Consider the following 18408-nt stretch of genomic DNA (forward strand, 5'->3'; position numbering starts at 1 on the left):
TCAGTTTTAAATTTGCTCCAATCAAAAGGGAACAGACGAGAAGATTTTTGTCATGCGGAGGGGACTGGGAGAATGCTTTACCACACTGAGTGGCTGTGGCAGATAACTGCACACTTCCGTCGAAATACATACTAGATAAAAGTTTGAAGCTGAGTAAAGTGTAGGGCCTGTGGGGGAAGAAGAGGACAGTGGGATTAGTTTGAAATTGCTTTAACAATGAACCAGTTCAGGAACAAAAGGCCAAGAGGCTTACATCCGTGCTGTAACATTCCATGATTCTGTGATAAACTAAGACAAGTCGAATAATTTTTTGTAATGATATTGCAGACCAGTTTCACTACAACCTACTATTCGCCTGGCATTGCTTCTATGGTAAATTCCATACACACCCTCCCATCTGCCCTGAGGTTGCTCACCCTTAATGAAATACCATTTCACAAACACCAGCAGCCCTCCTGGAAGCCTCACTGTACTCCCTAATCATCATGGTCGAAATCTGGATAATGATTGTTAACAGGCTGTTCAACCATGCTGTTTCAGAGATGCTGCTTCCCAATAGTGAGTAGGAAACCAAGGTCAAATATCAGCTCCTCAGCTCAAAGGTGCTGAGGTCAATTATGGAGAAAGTGAGGACTGCAGACTGTTATGAAGATGTGGGTGTACTGTAGCTTTAACAAAGTTAAAAGCAAGCAGAACTACCTGACAGTACCAAGTGTTCTGAACAAGATACAATGTAACCTTTTGGTCCAGCAGCTAGTGTAGCTGGTTGCCTGGAGACAAAAAACAAATTTGAATTAGGCCAATCAGTTTAAATTATACCCCCAAAAAAACAAACTCCAATCAAGTTTAAATTTAGTATATTGACAATATTAATGACAATCCGATGCTTTGGGAGTCTAAGACTGGGAAAATGTGAACAGTTGAGGGAGAACCACCAAAAGATCAACAGATATAGGCTGCTAGTCAGAACTCTCTGAGAGGTACTAGTCTAGAGAAGGGGTTTGCACAGAGAAAAAACATCGACACCGACCTGGAGAGCAAATCTACAAAGGAAGATACAAAGGGAAGATTCGACAGCTACCAGGTTTTGAAATCTTACTCAGGGGTTTTATCAGACTAGTATTATAGAAGGGAAAGTAAAAGATAGGTTAGAGGAAGGAGTTGTAAATAGTTGTTAGTTAATTATTCTCTGTCATACTTTAAGAAATAAAGTTGTTAATTTTCACTTTAAATAGTTCTCGGCCTCTCGAGTTTTCACAGATTACTACACGGTGTAAACCTTTTCTGTGTTGCTGGTTTAAATTAAGCAGGAGAGTTTACCCCGTTTCATGACAAGAGTCAGAGTCGAAAAGTGTGGCTCTGGAAAAGCACAGCAGGTCAGGCAGCAAAAGGAGCAGGAGAGTCAACATTTCAGGCATGAGCCCTTCATCAGGTCAATTATAGCAAGCTTGTCACCACCCTGGGACCCAATAATGGCACAGACCAGAGACCGAAGCCAGGATCTGCCTGACCTGTGTCAAACAGCCAATGTTGATATCATTCTCAGAGATTCTACTTGGTCCTCTCCCCTCACTTTCTCTGACTTGGTGATCTGGTTTGGTGGAATTCTGAAGAAGAGCCATATTCTAGTCAAAACATTAGCCCTGTTTCTGCCAACAGACCTCCTGAATCTCTCCAGCGCTTGCTGTTTTTCTGTATTTATAATTGTTGGTCTTGAAAATAAAAAGACCCCCAACGTTTTAGCCATTTTACTGTAAAACACAACACTGCAGTTAGTGTTTGTAATATGTGGATGTACAACAGAACTGGTGTTGCAAAGTGACAGGTCACAAAATCAATGTCTTTTTAAAATTAATTCTTTCATGGGATGTGGATGTGTCCTTAGCAAGACCAAGTCTGTTGCCTGTACCTAACTGTCCTCGAACTGAATGGCTTGCTAGGCTATGTCTGAGCACAATTAAGAGTCAACTACATTGCTGAAGGTCTGGAGTCACATGCAGGCCAGACCAGGGAAGGATGGCAGATTTCCTTTCCTGAAGGACATTAGTGAACCAGATAGGTTTTTTTTAACAGAAGTTGGTGATAGTTTCATGACACTATAACTGACACTGGCTCTCAGTGATATATGGAGTTTAATTTAGATAAATGTGAAGTGTTGCGTTTTGTAAAGGCAAATCAGGGCAGGATTTATATAGTTCATGGTAAGGACCTGGGGTGTGTTGCTGAACAAAGGGACCTTAGGGTACAGGCTCATAGTTTCTTGAAAGTGGAGTCACAGGTAGATGGGATAGTAAAGAAGGCATTTGGTATGCTTTCCTTTATTGGTCAGAGTATTGATTGCAGGAGTTGGGAGGTCATGTTGTGGCTGTACAGGACATTGGTTAGGTCACTTTTGGAATATTGTGAGCAATTCTGGTCTCCTTCCTATCGGAACAATGTTGTGAAACTTGAAAGGGTTCAGAAAAGATTTATAAGGATGTTGCCAGGGTTGGAGGATCTGAGCTACAGGGAGAGGCTGAACAAGCTGGGGCTGTTTTCCCTGGAGCGTCGGAGGCTGAGGGGTGACATTATAGAGGGTTATAATATCATGAGGGGCATGGATAGGATAAATGGACAAGGTCTTTTTCCATGGGGTGGGGAAGTCCAAAAGTAGACAGCATAGGTTTAAGATGAGGGACCTAAGGGGCAACTTTTTCACTCAGAGGGTGGTGTGTGTATGGAATGAGCTGCCGGTGGAAGTGGGTTCAATTGCAACATTTAAAAGGCACCTGGATGGGTATATGCATAGGAAGGGTTTAAAGGGATATGGGGCCAAGTGCTGGCAAATGGGACTAGATTAGGTTGGGATATCTGGTCGGCATGGATGAGTTGGACCGAAGGCTCTGTACATCTCTATGACTCTGTAACTCTATGACCTTCAGTTTTCTTCCAAGTAGGAAGCAGGGAGACATGGTGACACACTGGTTAGTACTGTTATCTCACATTGCCAATGGTCTGGGTTTGATTCTAGCCTTGGGTGACCGTGTGGAGCTTGCATGTTCTCCCTGTGTTTGCATGGGTTTCCTCCCACAGTTCAAAAGATTAGGTAGATTGGCCATGCTAAATTGCCCATATTGCCCAGGGATGTGCAGGCTAGATGGATTAGCCATGGGAAATGGTGACTGACTGGATGGGTGATGGGTAGAATGCTTTTTGGACGGTCAGTGCAGACTGGATGGGGCTCCACCTGCACTTCAGATACTATGATCCTGCCAATATTTTTCTGTAAATATGAGCTTGCCTGAGAAAGTTACCAGAAACCATCATAATTACACAATGCTCAAAAACAGCTCGGCATAGAGTTAGCAACCTCAGCTTGGGGCAGCGTTTTGGGAGCTCCCACCACCTTGGTACTTCTGGCTAGAGCAGGGAATATTACTAAAGGGTGCTGATCTTGATCAGTCTCCAGTGACTCAGGCTGGAAAGTGGGCTGATATTCAGACTGATTAAATATAGATGCAGTGCTGCCCTCAGACAGAGAGGTACTTTCTGATAGTGACAATATTCACATGTGAAGAATAGCCACTCTGGAAAGGAACACCAGTGCAAAGGAAAAACAAAGACTTGCATTTACGTAGCATCTCAGGATGCCCGAAAGCACTTTACAGCCAACTGAGTACACTTGTACAGTGAGGTCGCTGTTGCATTGTAGCAAACTCAATAAATATTCCACACACAGCAAAGATCCCACAAACAACAAGCTAATGATTTTTTTTGATGCTTAAAGATTAGCTAGAACACCAAGAAAATTCCCCCTCACTGTTCTCAGAAATAGTGCATCAGAATCTCTTAGGTGCACAAAAACAGCAGGCAGACCCTCTGTTTGATATCTCTTTCAGATAGTGCAGCACTCCCTCAGTGGGAGAAATAGCCTGGATACTGAAGTGGGATTCTGCAGAGGTCATGGGTGTACCCTCACCCTCCTGGCACAGAGACCGGTGCAATACCTGGTAAATCATGGCTGGATCCTACCACACACCAGTGTCTTCAGAACATTCATGGTGTCATTCCAACCCAACAGCACCGAATGCCCCACTCACCGAAGGAACAGTCTCCACCAGCAACTCAAAGGTGTCACCCCCAATCCCAAAACGTAGCACATCTCCTGGCGCCAGTCTCACCGCTGCGTTCTGGATACGGCAGTCATTCACAAACGTTCCGTTTGAGGAATTGAGGTCCTGGACAACAAAGCAGTTCTCAGAGTCGTTCAACTCAATCAGGGCGTGTCGGTCATCAATCCCTCTATTCTGAGAGAGAAAGATTCAATGACAAACTGTAAGTGAATTTATTCAGCAACTTCAATAGTCAGAACTCAAGGTAGGATAGAGCTGTGTGGCCCTTTGAGCTGCATCATTCAATATGACCGAGGTTAATCTCACACTCAGTGAGACTGGGACCTCTCCAGATGCTGGTTTCTGGTAGCAACAACAGGAGGGGGCAGTGGGTGAGAAGCAATGTGGGCACATTTACCCAAGTACCCAATACCTTGGTTCATTGCAGTGATGTAAGACAGGTGCAGAATTGTTTTTTTCATCACTCATTTCTTGCATTTCTTGCCCGTCACTAATTGCCCAGAGGGCACTGGGTCTGGAGTCACATGTAGGCCAGACCAGGTAAGAATGGTGGTTTCCCTCCCTAAAGGGAGGACATTAGACACTGCAATACGTTAGTAAGTCAGATGTTTCTTTTACTCCAATAATTGGTAACGGATTCATAGTCATCGTTAGACTCTTACTTCCAGACTCTTTTAAAATTGAATTCAAATTCCACCCCCTACCATGGCAAGATTCAAACCCAGGCCCTAGAACATTAGCTGTGTCTCTGGATTAACAGTCCAGTGATAATACCTGTAGGCCATCACCTCCCCTGAACGGATCAGTAACAGTTACTGGCCAGTAATGTACTGTGCAACAGATAAACGATGCGCTCCCAAGTATCTTACTGGGGACAGCCCATTAGCTCAGTGGTTAGCTCTGCTATCTCATACCACCGTGGATCCAGGTTCAATTTCACCCTCAGGCAACTGTCTGTGCGGAGTTTGCACATTCTCCCCATGTCTGCGTGGGTTCCCTCCGGCTGCTCTGGTTTCCTTCCTCAGTCAAATGATGTGCAGGTCAGGTGGATTAGCCATGGGAAAAAGGGGAGGGGGGTGGTGGGTCTGGGCGGAATGCTCTTCAGAAGGTCAGTTTAGAATCAGTGGGCCAAATGACCTCTTCCCACACTTCCTAGATGCTATGGTTAGCGATCACAACACTTCTCAAAATAATGCCTCCAATTTTGACTGGCCCTTCAGATTAAGTCGTGGAAAGTTTAAATGTGCGAGACTTAAAGGTTGCCCCATGCCTGACCAATGTTTTGAGGAATTCTGAAAACGTGTCACCTGACTGTGTCCACCAGCATGCTGCAGCCCCCCTCCCCCCTGCTGTTCACCCCTCAGGGCTGTCCCACAGTGTTTAGTACTCAACATTCCTCACCTGCAAACACAGGGCAGATTCCTTGAGTCGTCCGATGGTTGTTGTCTTGGTTTTAAGTGCGTAAATCCCATTGGAAAATTTCAGATAACCCTTCATCCCAGTGCCTAACACATGGGAATAAATGAGAAATGTTAACAGTACCAGAAAACGCTGCTCTTCCAAAGTGGGTTATCTGAAGAAGGCCTGGCATACATATGTGCCACTGATACCAGAGCGGAAAAAATAAAATGACACCAAAATGCCCCTTGAATAGGCCAATGACGTGGCATTTAACAAACCAACAAGAGGGGTCAGTACCATCACCACAAAGTTATGAAATTATCTCTTCTGATGGACAAACATCAGACAGGACCCTGTCAGAAAGCACCCCCACCCCAGAGGTGGAGGTGCCAGTGTTGGACCATGGTGGACAGACTCAGAAGTCACGCTGCACCAGGTTATAGTCCAATAGGTTTATTTCAAATCACAAGCTTTCGAAGCACTGCCCCTTCATCAGGTGAAGTCAGGGCATCATCTGACGAAAGAGCAGCGCTATGAAAGCTTGTGATTTCAAATAAACCTGTTGGAATGCTGCCTGAAGATTTCGCTGCTCGTTGGATGCTGCCTGAATTGCTGAGCTCTTCCAGCACCACTGATCCAGAATCTGGTTTCCAGCATCTGCAGTTATTGTTTTTACCCTGTTGGACTATAAGCTGGTGCAGCGTGACTTCTGACTTCAGAAGTAGCCCCAGAATCTCCGAGTAAAGCTTTAGGACTAGGAATCTGCACAATTAACAGTTCAGTCAAACATTGTACCAATTTTCTCAAGATAGATTCTCATTTTATTTTATGAAAAATAATCTTATTTTTCATTTTGAATCATTAATTCATGACCATGCTTTCATTGTTTTATAAACATATAGACTGTGGGAGAGGGAGAGGAAAGAGGTTTGGCTCTGACAAAAGATTAGATTACTTACAGTGTGGAAACAGGCCTTTCGGCCCAACAAGTCCACACTGACCCGCCGAAGCGCAACCCACCCAGACCCATTCCCTTACATTTACCCCTGCACCTAACACTATGGGCTATTTAGCATGGCCAATTCACCTAACCTGCACATCTTTGGACTATGGGAGGAAACCGGAGCACCCTGAGGAAACCCAAGCAGAATTGAACCCGGGTCCTGGTGCTGTAAGGCAGCAGTGCCACCATGCCGCCCAAAAATTTCACCAAATGTTGTTGGGTTCCTTAATCAAAGAAAAGTTGATGTCTCAGAACATTTAGAGATGGCAATAAGTGAGACTTTACCAAAACTACCAAATCCCTGCAAAAAAATACAGGATTCATTCATTTAGATCTGGATGGTTATTATAATAGCAATAGATTTCTCCCTGCATTTCTCCTTCTTAGTGTGAGGATGGGGTGGGGGCTGCAGGGTCTTCTCTGCACATCTTACCTCTTTCTGTATGCCTGAATCCACACAGCAAGGTTGGGAATATCCAGCTGTGGATGGAATCTTAGACAGTCCCTGGCTCTGCTCTCACAAAAATCAGCGGAAAATCAGGAAAGGATTCCTGGTTGAATGGACAATGTCCTCCCTCTTAGTGCAGAGATGCTGAGATCAGCCAGAGATGACTTGGTCAGGCTCAGTAACCCAGAGCAGTGGCTGGGATATTCCTGCCCCATCACTTCCCCTCTGTCCATGATAATGCAATCCGTTACTGTCAGAAATAGCTGTGCAAACAGAGATTGCCCGAGAAATGGTCCTTGCTGCCAAACCCCAAACCTGCCCACCCTATCCCAGCCTGGGATTTCACAGAATGGTTGAATGATTCATTCAACCATGGACTATCTGCACAAACCCACACACTGTTCACACACAGTCTATGTTCACACACATACTTCGTTCATACACTGTCTCCACACACACTCCATCTATACACACACACCTAGTCTCAGGAAACCAATCCCAGTCTACTGAGTCGCTCAACATCGCTGAGTCCCACCACTCCAGGTGATACCCTAGTGAATCTCCTCTGCATCCTCTGAAGGAAGGATATGGGTTGCAATGAAGGACTCTCTTTCTCAACCTCTGCCTTCACCTGAGGCATGGTGACCCTCAGGTTAAACCACCGCCAGTCATCTCTCTAATAAGAGAGCAGCTCAGTCATCTTCTAGGGCTATGGGGACTTTAGTTATACAGTGGCAACCAGAACTGCACATAATATTCCAGTTATGTCTTCTCTGCTCTTGTATTCAAATGCCTTCACTAATAGATGCAAGTATCCCATATGCCTTTTTAACCACCTTATCTACCTGTCTTACTGCCCTGATGGACCCATGGGCATACACACCAAGGTCCCTCTGATCCTATGTACTTCTTAGGGTCCAACCATTCAATGTGTCCAGCCTAGTCTTGTTTGTCCTCCAAAAATGCATGAGTTTATAATTTTCAGGATTAAACTCCTCTTTGTTATTGCTCTGCCCTTCAGATGAACCTGTTCATATCATCTCGTAGTCTAAGGTTTTCTTCCTCATTATTTACCACAATACACATTTTTATGCCATTATAAACTTAGCGATTGTACCCCCAACATTCTTGTCTAGATCATTAATGTATACTACAAAAGCAAGGGAGCCCACACCAAACCCTGTGCTAGGCAACTGAGCACAGTCACAAAATCAATCTTTGACCATTGCCATCTACAACACATTAGTGTCCTTCAGTCATCCGGAAGCTGTTCTATGGCCAGACACAATTTGAAAATTACTGTCACACACTTTCCACTCACATGTGGGAACCTTCTCACATTCACATTCCATTCACACACAGTGTACACACTCAAACACCTCTCTCACACACACTGCCATCATTCTCTCTCACACACAATCCTCTCACACCCAGTCTACACACACACACTCCACTCACACCCCAATAACACCTGGTTTACACACTCGCATGCCACTCACACCTGGTTTACACACTCAAACTCCACTCACACCTGATTTACACATTTACACTCCACTCTCACCTGATTTACACGCTCACTCTACTCATCCAGTTTACACACTCGTACTCCACTCACACCTGATTTACACACTCCCCACTCACACCTGGTTTACACACTCACTCTACTCACACCTGATTTACACACACTCTACTCACACCCAGTTACACACTCACTCTACTCATACCCAGTTTACACGCTCGCACTCCACTCTCAGCTACTTCACACACACCCACCCGGTGTACACACTCCCGCTCTGGTCTCAGGACGTTCCCACCGGGCGCTCGCTCCGTTTTGCCGGTTCCTGGTTCCCCAGAAGTCGGTTCTCCCCGAGTTCCGTCTCTCTCCGTCTGTGTCTGTGTTAGAGCAGCGTCACCAGCTCCATGGGAACGGGGAACCCCACCCCCAGAGAGAGGGGAGAGAGAGGAGGGGGAGAGGGGGGAGAGGGAGAGAGGGGGGGGGGGAGAGGAGAGGGGAGAGAGGGGGGGAGGGGGGAGAGGAGGGGAGGAGAGAGAGGGGGGAGGGGGGAAGAGGGGGGAGAGAGGGGGGGAGGGGGAAGGGGGGAGAGAGAGGGGGAGGGGGAAGGGGGGAGAGAGAGGGGGAGGGGGGAAGGGGGGAGAGAGAGGGGGAGGGGGAGGGGGGAGAGAGAGGGGGAGGGGGGAGGGGGGGAGAGAGAAGGGGGGGACGGGGGAAGGGGGGGACGGGAGGGGGGGACGAGAGGGGGAGGGGGGGACGGGAGGGGGAGGGGGGGACGGGGAGGAGAGGGGGAGGGGGGGACGGGGAGAGGGGGGGAGGGGGGACGGGAGGGGGAGGGGGGATGGGGGGAGAGAGGGGGAGGGGGAGGGGGAGGGGTGAGAGAGGTGGAGGGGGAGGTGGGGAGAGAGGTGGAGGGGGAGTGGGGGAGAGAGAGGTGGAGGGGGAGGGGGGAGAGAGAGGGGGAGAGAGGGGGGAGGGGGAGGGGGGACGGGGAGAGAGGGGACGGGAGGGGGAGGGGGGACGGGAGGGGGAGAGGGGGGCGGAGGGAGAGAGGGGGACGGGGGAGAGGGGGGAGGAGAGGGGGGGGAGGGGGGGGAGGGGGGGAGAGGGGGAGAGGGGGACGAGAGGGGGAGGGGGGACGGGGAGAGAGGGGGAGGGGGGACGGGGAGAGAGGGGACGGGAGGGGGAGGGGGGGACGGGAGGGGGAGAGGGGGGCGGAGGGAGAGAGGGGGACGGGGGAGAGGGGGGAGAGAGGTGGAGGGGGAGGGGGGGAGAGAGGTGGAGGGGGAGGGGGGAGAGAGAGGGGGAGGGGGAGGGGGGAGAGAGAAGGGGAGGGGAGAGAGAGAGGGAGAGGGGGAGGGGGGAGAGAGAGGGGGAGGGGAAGGGGGGAGAGAGAGAGAGGGGGAGGGGGGGAGAGAGAGAGGGGGAGGGGAAGGGGGGAGAGAGAGAGAGGGGGAGGGGGGAGAGAGAGAGAGGGGGAGGGGGGAGAGAGAGAGGGGAAGGGGGGAGAGAGAGGGGAGGGGGAGGGGGGAGAGAGAGGGGGAGGGGGAGGGGGGAGAGAGAAGGGGGGAGAGAGAGAAGGGGAGGGGAGAGAGAGAGGGGGGAGGGGGGAGAGAGAGGGGGGAGGGGGGAGAGAGAAGGGAAGGGGAGAGAGAGGGGGGGAGGGGAGAGAGAGAGGGGGGGAGGGGAGAGAGAGAGAGGGAGGGGGAGGGGGAGAGAGAGAGGGGGAGGGGGAGAGAGAGAGGGGGAGGGGGGAGAGGGGGAGGGGGAGGTGGGAGAGAGAGAGAGGGGGAGGGGGGAGAGAGAGAGGGGGAGGGGGAGGTGGGAGAGAGAGAGAGGGGGAGGGGGGAGAGAGAGAGGGGGAGGGGGAGGTGGGAGAGAGAGAGAGGGGGAGGGGGAGGGGGGAGAGAGAGAGGGGGAGGGGGAGGGGGGTGAGAGAGAGGGGGAGGGGGGAGAGGGGGAGGGGGAGGGGGGAGAGAGAGAGGGGGAGGGGGAGGGGGGAGAGGGGGAGGGGGAGGGGGGGAGAGAGAGAGGGGAAGGGGGAGGGGGGAGAGAGAGAGGGGGAGGGGAGAGAGAGAGGGGGAGGGGGGAGAGAGAGGGGGGGAGGGGGGACGGGAGGGGGAGAGGGGGACGGGGAGGGGGGGAGGGGGGACGGGAGGGGGAGAGGGGGACGGGGGGAGGGGGGAGAGAGGGGGAGGGGGAGGGGGAGGGGGGAGAGAGGTGGAGGTGGATGGGGGGAGAGAGGGGGAGGGGGAGGGGGAGGGGTGAGAGAGGTGGAGGGGGAGGTGGGGAGAGAGGTGGAGGGGGAGTGGGGGAGAGAGAGGTGGAGGGGGAGGGGGAGGGGGGAGAGAGAGGGGGAGGGGGGGACGGGGAGAGAGGGGGGAGGGGGAGGGGGGGGGCGGGGAGAGGGGGGAGGGGGGGAGAGGGGGGGGGAGAGGGGGGGGAGAGAGAGGGGGACGAGAGGGGGAGGGGGGACGGGGAGAGAGGGGGAGGGGGAGGGGGGACGGGGAGAGAGGGGACGGGAGGGGGAGGGGGGGAGGGGGGACGGGAGGGGGAGAGGGGGGCGGAGGGGTAGGGGGGGAGAGAGGGGGAGGGGGAGGGGGGACGGGGAGAGGGGGACGGGAGGGGGAGGGGGGGAGGGGGGACGGGAGGGGGAGAGGGGGGCGGAGGGGTAGGGGGGAGAGAGGGGGACGGGGAGAGGGGGGAGAGAGGGGGAGGGGGGAGAGAGGGGGACGGGGGGGAGGGGGGAGAGAGGTGGAGGGGGAGGGGGGGGAGAGAGAGGGGGAGGGGGAGGGGGGACGGGGAGAGAGGGGACGGGAGGGGGAGGGGGGGAGGGGGGACGGGAGGGGGAGAGGGGGGCGGAGGGGGAGGGGGGGAGAGAGGGGGACGGGGGAGAGGGGGGAGAGAGGGGGAGGGGGGAGAGAGGGGGACGGGGGGGAGGGGGGAGAGAGGTGGAGGGGGAGGGGGGGAGAGAGAGGGGGAGGGGGAGGGGGGAGAGAGAAGGGGAGGGGAGAGAGAGAGAGGGGGAGGGGGGAGAGAGAGGGGGAGGGGGAGGGGGGAGAGAGAGAGAGGGGGAGGGGGGAGAGAGAGAGAGGGGGAGGGGGGAGAGAGAGAGGGGAAGGGGGGAGAGAGAGGGGAAGGGGGGAGAGAGAGGGGGAGGGGGGGAGAGAGAGGGGGAGAGAGAGAAGGGGAGGGGAGAGAGAGAGGGGGGGAGGGGGGAGAGAGAAGGGAAGGGGAGAGAGAGAGGGGGGGAGGGGAGAGAGAGAGGGGGGGAGGGGAGAGAGAGGGAGGGGGAGGGGGAGAGAGAGAGGGGGAGAGAGAGAGGGGGAGGGGGGAGAGAGAGAGGGGGAGGGGGAGGTGGGAGAGAGAGAGAGGGGGAGGGGGGAGAGAGAGGGGGAGGGGGAGGTGGGAGAGAGAGAGAGGGGGAGGGGGAGGGGGGAGAGAGAGAGAGGGGGAGGGGGAGGGGGGAGAGAGACAGGGGGAGGGGGAGGGGGGAGAGAGAGAGGGGGAGGGGGAGGGGGGAGAGGGGGAGGGGGAGGGGGAGAGAGAGAGGGGGAGGGGGAGGGGGGAGAGAGAGAGGGGGGAGGGGGGAGAGAGAGGGGGGAGGGGGGACGGGAGGGGGAGAGGGGGACGGGGAGAGGGGGAGGGGGAGGGAGGAGAGAGAGAGGGGGAGGGGGGAGAGAGAGGGGGGGAGGGGGGACGGGAGGGGGAGAGGGGGACGGGGAGGGGGGGAGGGGGGACGGGAGGGGGAGAGGGGGACGGGGGGATGGGGGAGAGAGGGGGAGGGGGAGGGGGGAGAGAGGTGGAGGGGGATGGGGGAGAGAGGGGGAGGGGGAGGGGTGAGAGAGGTGGAGGGGGAGGTGGGGAGGGAGGTGGAGGGGGAGTGGGGGAGAGAGAGGTGGAGGGGGAGGGGGGGAGAGAGAGGGGGAGGGGGGAGAGAGAAGGGGAGGGGGGAGAGAGAAGGGGAGGGGGGAGAGAGAGGGGGAGGGGGAGGGGGAGGGGGAGAGAGAAGGGGAGGGGGGAGAGAGAAGGGGAGGGGGGAGAGAGAAGGGGAGGGGGGGAGAGAGAGGGGGAGGGGGGAGGGGGGAGAGAGAAGGGGAGGGGAGAGAGAGAGAAGGGGAGGGGAGAGAGAGAGAGGGGGAGGGGGGAGAGAGAGAGGGGGGAGGGGGGAGAGAGAGAGGGGGGAGGGGGGAGAGAGAGAGGGGGGAGGGGGAGAGAGAGAGGGGGGAGGGGGAGAGAGAGAGGGGGAGGGGGGAGAGAGAGGGGGAGGGGGGGAGGGGGGAGAGAGAGGGGGAGGGGGGGAGGGGGGGAGAGAGAGGGGAGGAGGGGGGAGAGAGAGGGGAGGAGGGGGGAGAGAGAGGGGAGGAGGGGGAGGGGGGAGAGAGAGGGGAGGAGGTGGGGAGAGAGAGGGGGCGAGGGGGGGGAGAGAGGGGGGGGAGGGGGGAGAGAGAGGGGGGAGAGAGAGGGGAGGGGGGGGGGGAGAGAGAGGGGGAGAGAGGGGGGAGGGGGAGAGAGAGAGGGGGGAGGGGGGGAGAGAGAGAGGGGGAGGGGGGGAGAGAGCGAGAGGGGGAGGGGGGAGCGAGAGTGGGAGGGGTGAGGGGGAAGCGAGTGGGAGCGGGAGAGGGGTAGGGGGGAGAGGGAGAGGGGGAGGGGGAGAGAGAGAGGGAAAGGGGGAGGGGGAGGGGGAGAGAGGGAAAGGGGGAGGGGGAGGGGGGAGAGAGGGGAGGAGGGGGGGAGAGGGGGGGGAGAGAGAGGGGAGAGAGAGGGGGGAGGGGGGGAGAGGGGGGGGAGAGAGAGGGGAGAGAGAGAGGGGGGGAGGGAGAGAGGGAGGGGGGGAGAGGGGGAGGGGGAGGAGGAGAGGGAGAGGGGGAGAGGGGGAGAGGGAGGGGGGGAGGGGGGAGAGAGAGAGGGAGAGGGGAGAGAGAGAGGGAGTGGGGAGAGAGAGGGGGAGGGGGAGGGGGGAGAGGGAGAGGGGGAGGGGGAGAGAGAGAGGGGGAGGAGAGAGAGGGGGATGGGGAGAGTGAGGGGAGTAGGGGGGAGAGAGAGGGGAGGAGGGGGGAGAGAGAGTGGAGGAGGGGGGAGAGAGAGGGGGGGAGGAGGAGAGAGGGAGGGGGGGGGAGAGAGAGGGGAGGAGGGGGGAGAGAGAGGGGAGGAGGGGGGGAGAGAGAGGGGAGGAGGGGGGGAGAGAGAGGGGGGAGGAGGAGAGAGGGGAGGAGGGGGGGGAGAGAGAGGGTAGGAGGGGGGGAGAGAGAGGGGAGGGGGGGGAGAGAGAGGGGAGGAGGGGGGGAGAGAGAGGGGAGGAGGGGGGAGAGAGAGGGAGGAGGGGGGGGAGAGAGAGGGGAGGAGGGGGGGAGAGAGAGGGGAGGAGGGGGGGAGAGAGAGGGGAGGAGGGGGGGAGGGAGAGGGGAGGAGGGGGGGAGGGGGAGAGAGAGGGGAGGAGGGGGGGAGAGAGAGAGAGGGGGAGGAGGGGGGGAGAGAGAGAGAGGGGAGGACGGGGGGGAGAGAGAGGGAGAGGGAGGGGGGGAAAGAGAGGGAGGGGGGGAGAGAGAGAGAGGGGGGAGAGAGAGAGAGGGAGAGGGAGGGGGAGAGAGGGAGAGGGAGGGGGGAGAGAGAGAGAGGGAGGGGAGAGAGAGAGAGGGAGGGGGGAGAGAGAGAGGGAGGGGGGAGAGAGAGAGGGAGGGGGGGAGAGAGAGAGGGAGAGGGAGGGGGAGAGAGGGAGAGGGAGGGGGGAGAGAGAGAGAGGGAGAGGGAGGGGGGAGAGGGAGGGGGGGGAGAGAGAGAGGGAGAGGGAGGGGGGGAGAGAGAGGGGGAGAGGGAGGGGGGGAGAGAGAGAGGGAGAGGGAGGGGGGGAGAGAGAGAGGGAGAGGGAGTGGGGGAGTGAGAGGGAGGGGGAGAGGGAGAGGGAGGGGGGAGAGGGAGAGGGAGGGGGGAGAGAGAGAGGGAGAGGGAGGGGGAGAGAGAGGGAGAGGGAGGGGGGAGAGAGAGGAGAGGGGGGGAGAGGGGAGGAGAGAGGGAGGGGGAGAGGGAGGGGGAGGGGAGAGGGAGGGGGAGAGGGGGAGAGAGGGGAGGGAGAGGGGGAGGGGGAGGGGGGAGGGGGAGGGGGGAGAGGGAGGGGGGAGAGGGAGAGGGGAGAGGGGGGAGAGGGAGGGGGGAGAGGGAGGGGGGAGAGGGAGGGGGGAGAGGGAGAGGGAGGGAGGGAGGGGGAGAGAGGTGGAGGGGGAGAGGGAGGGGGGAGAGGTGGAGGGGAGAGGGAGGGGGAGAGAGGTGGAGGGGGAGAGGGAGAGGGAGGGGGGAGAGGGAGAGGGAGGGGGGAGAGGGGGAGGGAGGGGTGGGATGGAGGGGGGAGGGGGAGAGGGAGCGGTGGGAGGGGGAGAGAGAGGGGGGAGGGATGAGGGGGAGGGATGAGGGCGAGAGGGAGGGGAAGGGAGAGGGGACAGAGGGAGGGGAGGGAGGAGGAGAGGGAGGGGAGGGAGAGGGAGGTGAGGGAGGGAGGGGAGAGGGAGGGGAGAGGGAGGGGAGAGAGGGGGGGAGAGGGAGGGGAGGGAGGGGAGGAGGGGAGAGAGGGGAGAGAGGGAGGGGATGGAGAGGGAGGGGGAGAGAGAGGGGGAGGGGAGAGGGATGGGGAGAGGGGGGAGAGAGAGGGGGAGAGGGGAGAGGGAGGGTGTAGAGAGAGGGAGGGGGAGAGGGGACAGAGGGGGAGAGAGAGGGAGGGGGAGAGAGAGAGGGGGGAGAGAGAGGGAGGGGAGAGGGGGAGGGAGGGTGAGGGAGGGGAGAGGGGGAGGGAGGGTGAGGGAGGGAGGAGAGGGAGGGGAGAGAGGGGGAGAGAGGGAGGGAAGAGAGAGGGGGAGGGGAGAGGGATGGGGAGAGGGGGGGAGAGAGAGGGGAGAGGGGGGAGAGAGAGGGGGAGGGGGGAGAGAGAGGGGGAGGGGGGAGGGAGAGGGAGGGAGGGAGAGGGAAGGGGAGGAGAGAGGGAGGGGGAGGGGGGAGAGAGAGGGAGGGGGAGGGGGGACAGAGAGGGAGGGGGAGAGAGAGGGAGGGGGAGAGAGAGAGGGGGGAGAGAGTGGGAGGGGAAGGGGGGAGAGAGAGGGAGGGAGGGAAAGGGGGGGAGAGAGAGGGAGGGGGAGAGAGAGAGGGAGGGGGAGGGGGGAGAGAGAGAGGGAGGGGAGGGGGGAGAGAGAGGGAGGGGAGGGAAGAGGGGGAGAGGGATGGAGAGAGGGGGAGGGAGGGAGGTGGAGGGGGGAGAGAGGGAGGTGGAGGGGGGAGAGGGAGAGGGAGAGGGGGAGAGAGAGGGAGGGGAAGGGGGTGAGGGGGGGGGAGAGGGGGGGAGAGAGGGGGAGGGGGGAGAGGGGGAGGGGGGGAGAGGGAGGGGGAGAGAGGGGGAGGGGTGAGGGGGGAGAGAGGGGGAGGGGAGGAGGGGGAGGGGGGAGAGGGAGGGGGGGAGAGGGAGGGGAGAGGGAGAAGGAGGGGGAGGGGGGGAGGGAGAGGAGAGAGGGAGGGAGGGGAGAGTGAGAGGGGGTGAGAGAGGGAGGGGGGAGAAAGAGGGAGGGGGAGGGGGGAGAAGAGGGAGGGGGAGGGGGGAGAAAGAGGGAGGGGGAGGGGGGAGAAGAAGGAGGGGGAGGGGGGAGAAGGGGGGGAGAGAGAGGGAGGGGAAGGGGGGGAGAGAGGGGAGGAGGGAGAGGGGGAGAGGGAGAGGGAGGGGGAGAGAGAGGGAGGGGGAGGTGGGAGGGAGGGAGGGGGGAGAGAGAGGGACGGGGAGTGGGGAGAGAGGGAGGGGGAGAGAGAGGGAGGGGGAGGTGGGAGAGGAGCGGGAGGGGGAGAGAGAGGGAGGGGGAGGGGGAAGAGAGAGGGAGGGGAGGGGGGAGAGAGAGGGAGGGGAGGAGGGAGAGAGAGGGGGGAGAGAGAGGGAGGGGGAGGGGGAGAGAGAGGGAGGGGGAGAGAGAGGGAGGGGAAGGGGGGAGAGGGACGGGGAGGGGGAGAGAGAGGTGGAGAGGGGAGAGGGGAGGGAGGCAGGGAGAGGGAGGGGGTGGGTGGAGAGAGAGGGAGGTGGAGAGAGAGGGAGGTGGAGAGAGAGGGAGGGGGAGGGGGAGAGAGAGGGAGGGGGGAGGGGGAGAGAGAGGGAGGGGGAGGGGGAGGGGGAGAGAGAGGGAGGGGGAGGGGGTAGAGAGAGGGAGGGGGGAGGGAGGGGGAGAGTGGGGAGGGAGAGAGGGAGGGGGAGAGTGGGAGAGAGAGGGAGGGGGGAGGGGGGAGAGAGAGGGAGGGGGAGGGGGGAGGGGGAGAGAGAGGGAGGGGGAGGGGGTAGAGAGAGGGAGGGGGAGAGAGGGGGAGGGGGAGAGTGGGGAGGGAGAGAGGGAGGGGGAGAGTGGGAGAGAGAGGGAGGGGGAGGGGGGAGAGAGAGGGAGGGGGAGAGAGAGAGGGAGGGGGAGAGAGAGGGAGGGGGAGAGAGAGAGGGAGGGGGGGAGAGAGAGGGAGGGGGAGGGGGGAGCGAGAGGGGGAGGGGGGGTGAGAGAGGGAGGGGGAGGGGGAGAGAGAGGGAGGGGGGAGAGAGGGAGAAGGAGGCGGGAGAGAGAGGGAGGGGGGGAGGGGGAGGGGAGAGAGAGAGAGGGGGAGGGGAGAGAGAGGGAGGGGGAGGGGGGAGAGGGAGGGGGAGGGGGGAGAGAGAGGGAGGGGGAGGGGGGAGAGGGACGGGGAGAGAGAGGGAGGGGGGAGGGGTGGAGAGAGGAGGGGGAGGGGGGGAGAGAGGGAGTGGGAGGGGGCAGAGAGAGGGAGAGAGAGGGATGGGGGAGAGAGGGAGAAGGAGAGGAGAGGGAGGGGAGGGAGAGGGAGGGGGGAGGGGGAGGGAGAGGGAGGGGGGAGGGGGAGGGGGGAGAGATGGGGGAGAGAGAGGGGGGAAGAGGGGGAGGGGGAGAGAGGGGGAGGGGGGAGAGAGGGGGTGGGGAAGAGAGAGTGGGGAGGGGGGGAGAGTCAGAGGGAGGGAGGGAGAGAGAGACGGAGGGAGCGGGAGAGAGAGGCGGGGGAGAGAGAGGGAGGGAGGGGGGAGAGAGAGAGGGAGCGAGGGGGGGAAAAAGCGAGGAAGGGGGAGAGGGAGGGAGGGGGAGAGAGAGAGGGAGGGAGGGGTGAGAGAGGGGGAGGGGGGAGAGAGGGAGGGGGGAGGGGGGGAGAGAGAGAGGGAGGTAGAGAGAGGGAGGGGGGGGAGAGAGAGAGGGAGGTAGAGAGAGGGAGGGAGGGGGAGAGAGAGAGGGATGGAGGGTGGAGAGAGAGGGAGGGAGGGAGGGGGGAGAGAGAGAGGAAGGGGAGAGTGAGAGAGGTAGGGGGAGTGAGAGAGGGCAGGAGTGAGAGAGGGAGGGAAGAGAGAGAGGGAGAGAGAGAGAGAGGGAGGGGGGAAGGGAGAGAGAGAGAGAGGGAGGGAGGGAGGGGAGAGAGGGAGGAGGGAGGGAGGGGAGAGAGGGAGGGAAGAGAGGGAGGGGGGAGAGGGAGGGGGAGTGAGAGAGACAGGAGAGAGAGGGGGAGAGAGAGAGGGAGGGGGGGAGTGAGCGAGAGAGGGAGGGAGGGAGTGAGAGGGAGGGACGGAGGGGAAGGGAGAGAGGGAGGGGGAGGGAGAGAGAGGAAGGGAGGGAGAGAGAGGAAGGGAGGGAGAGAGAGAGAGGGAGAGGGAGGGAGGGGAGGGAGAGAGAGGGAGGGAGGGGGAGGGAGAGAGAGGGAGGGGAGGGAGAGGGAGAGAGGGGAAGGGAGGGGGTGGGAGGGGAGGCTGAGAGAGGGAGGGAAGAGGAGGGAGAGAGGGGGAGGGAGAGAGAGAGGGAGGGGAGGGAGAGAGAGAGGGAGGGGAAGGGAGGGAGAGGGAGGGAGGGAGTGGGAGAGAGAGGGGGAGAGGGGAGGAGAGGGAGGGAGAGAGGGAGGGAGGGGAAGGGAGAGAGGGGGAGGGTGGGAGAGAGAG

At 59.2% G+C, this 18408-nt stretch overlaps 1 protein-coding gene across 1 annotated transcript in view; it reads right to left on the minus strand.

Annotated features, from left to right (window-relative positions):
* Positions 1 to 8799, minus strand: part of fhad1 (forkhead-associated (FHA) phosphopeptide binding domain 1) — a 169945-nt gene extending 161146 nt beyond the window's left edge. The window contains exons 1-3 of the mRNA XM_087980527.1: positions 8738 to 8799; positions 5514 to 5617; positions 4080 to 4286 (exon numbers count right to left, since the gene is read on the minus strand). Coding sequence (XP_087836653.1) covers positions 4080 to 4286; positions 5514 to 5609 — 303 coding nt within the window. The 5' untranslated portion in view covers positions 5610 to 5617; positions 8738 to 8799. The remainder of the gene's footprint in view (positions 1 to 4079; positions 4287 to 5513; positions 5618 to 8737) is intronic.
* Between the last annotated feature and the right edge of the window lie 9609 nt (positions 8800 to 18408).

The sequence above is a fragment of the Chiloscyllium plagiosum genome, unplaced genomic scaffold, assembly GCF_037043375.1.
Source record: "Chiloscyllium plagiosum isolate Xiang-an unplaced genomic scaffold, Cpla_swu_hap1 HiC_scaffold_37, whole genome shotgun sequence".
Lineage (NCBI taxonomy): Eukaryota > Metazoa > Chordata > Chondrichthyes > Orectolobiformes > Hemiscylliidae > Chiloscyllium > Chiloscyllium plagiosum.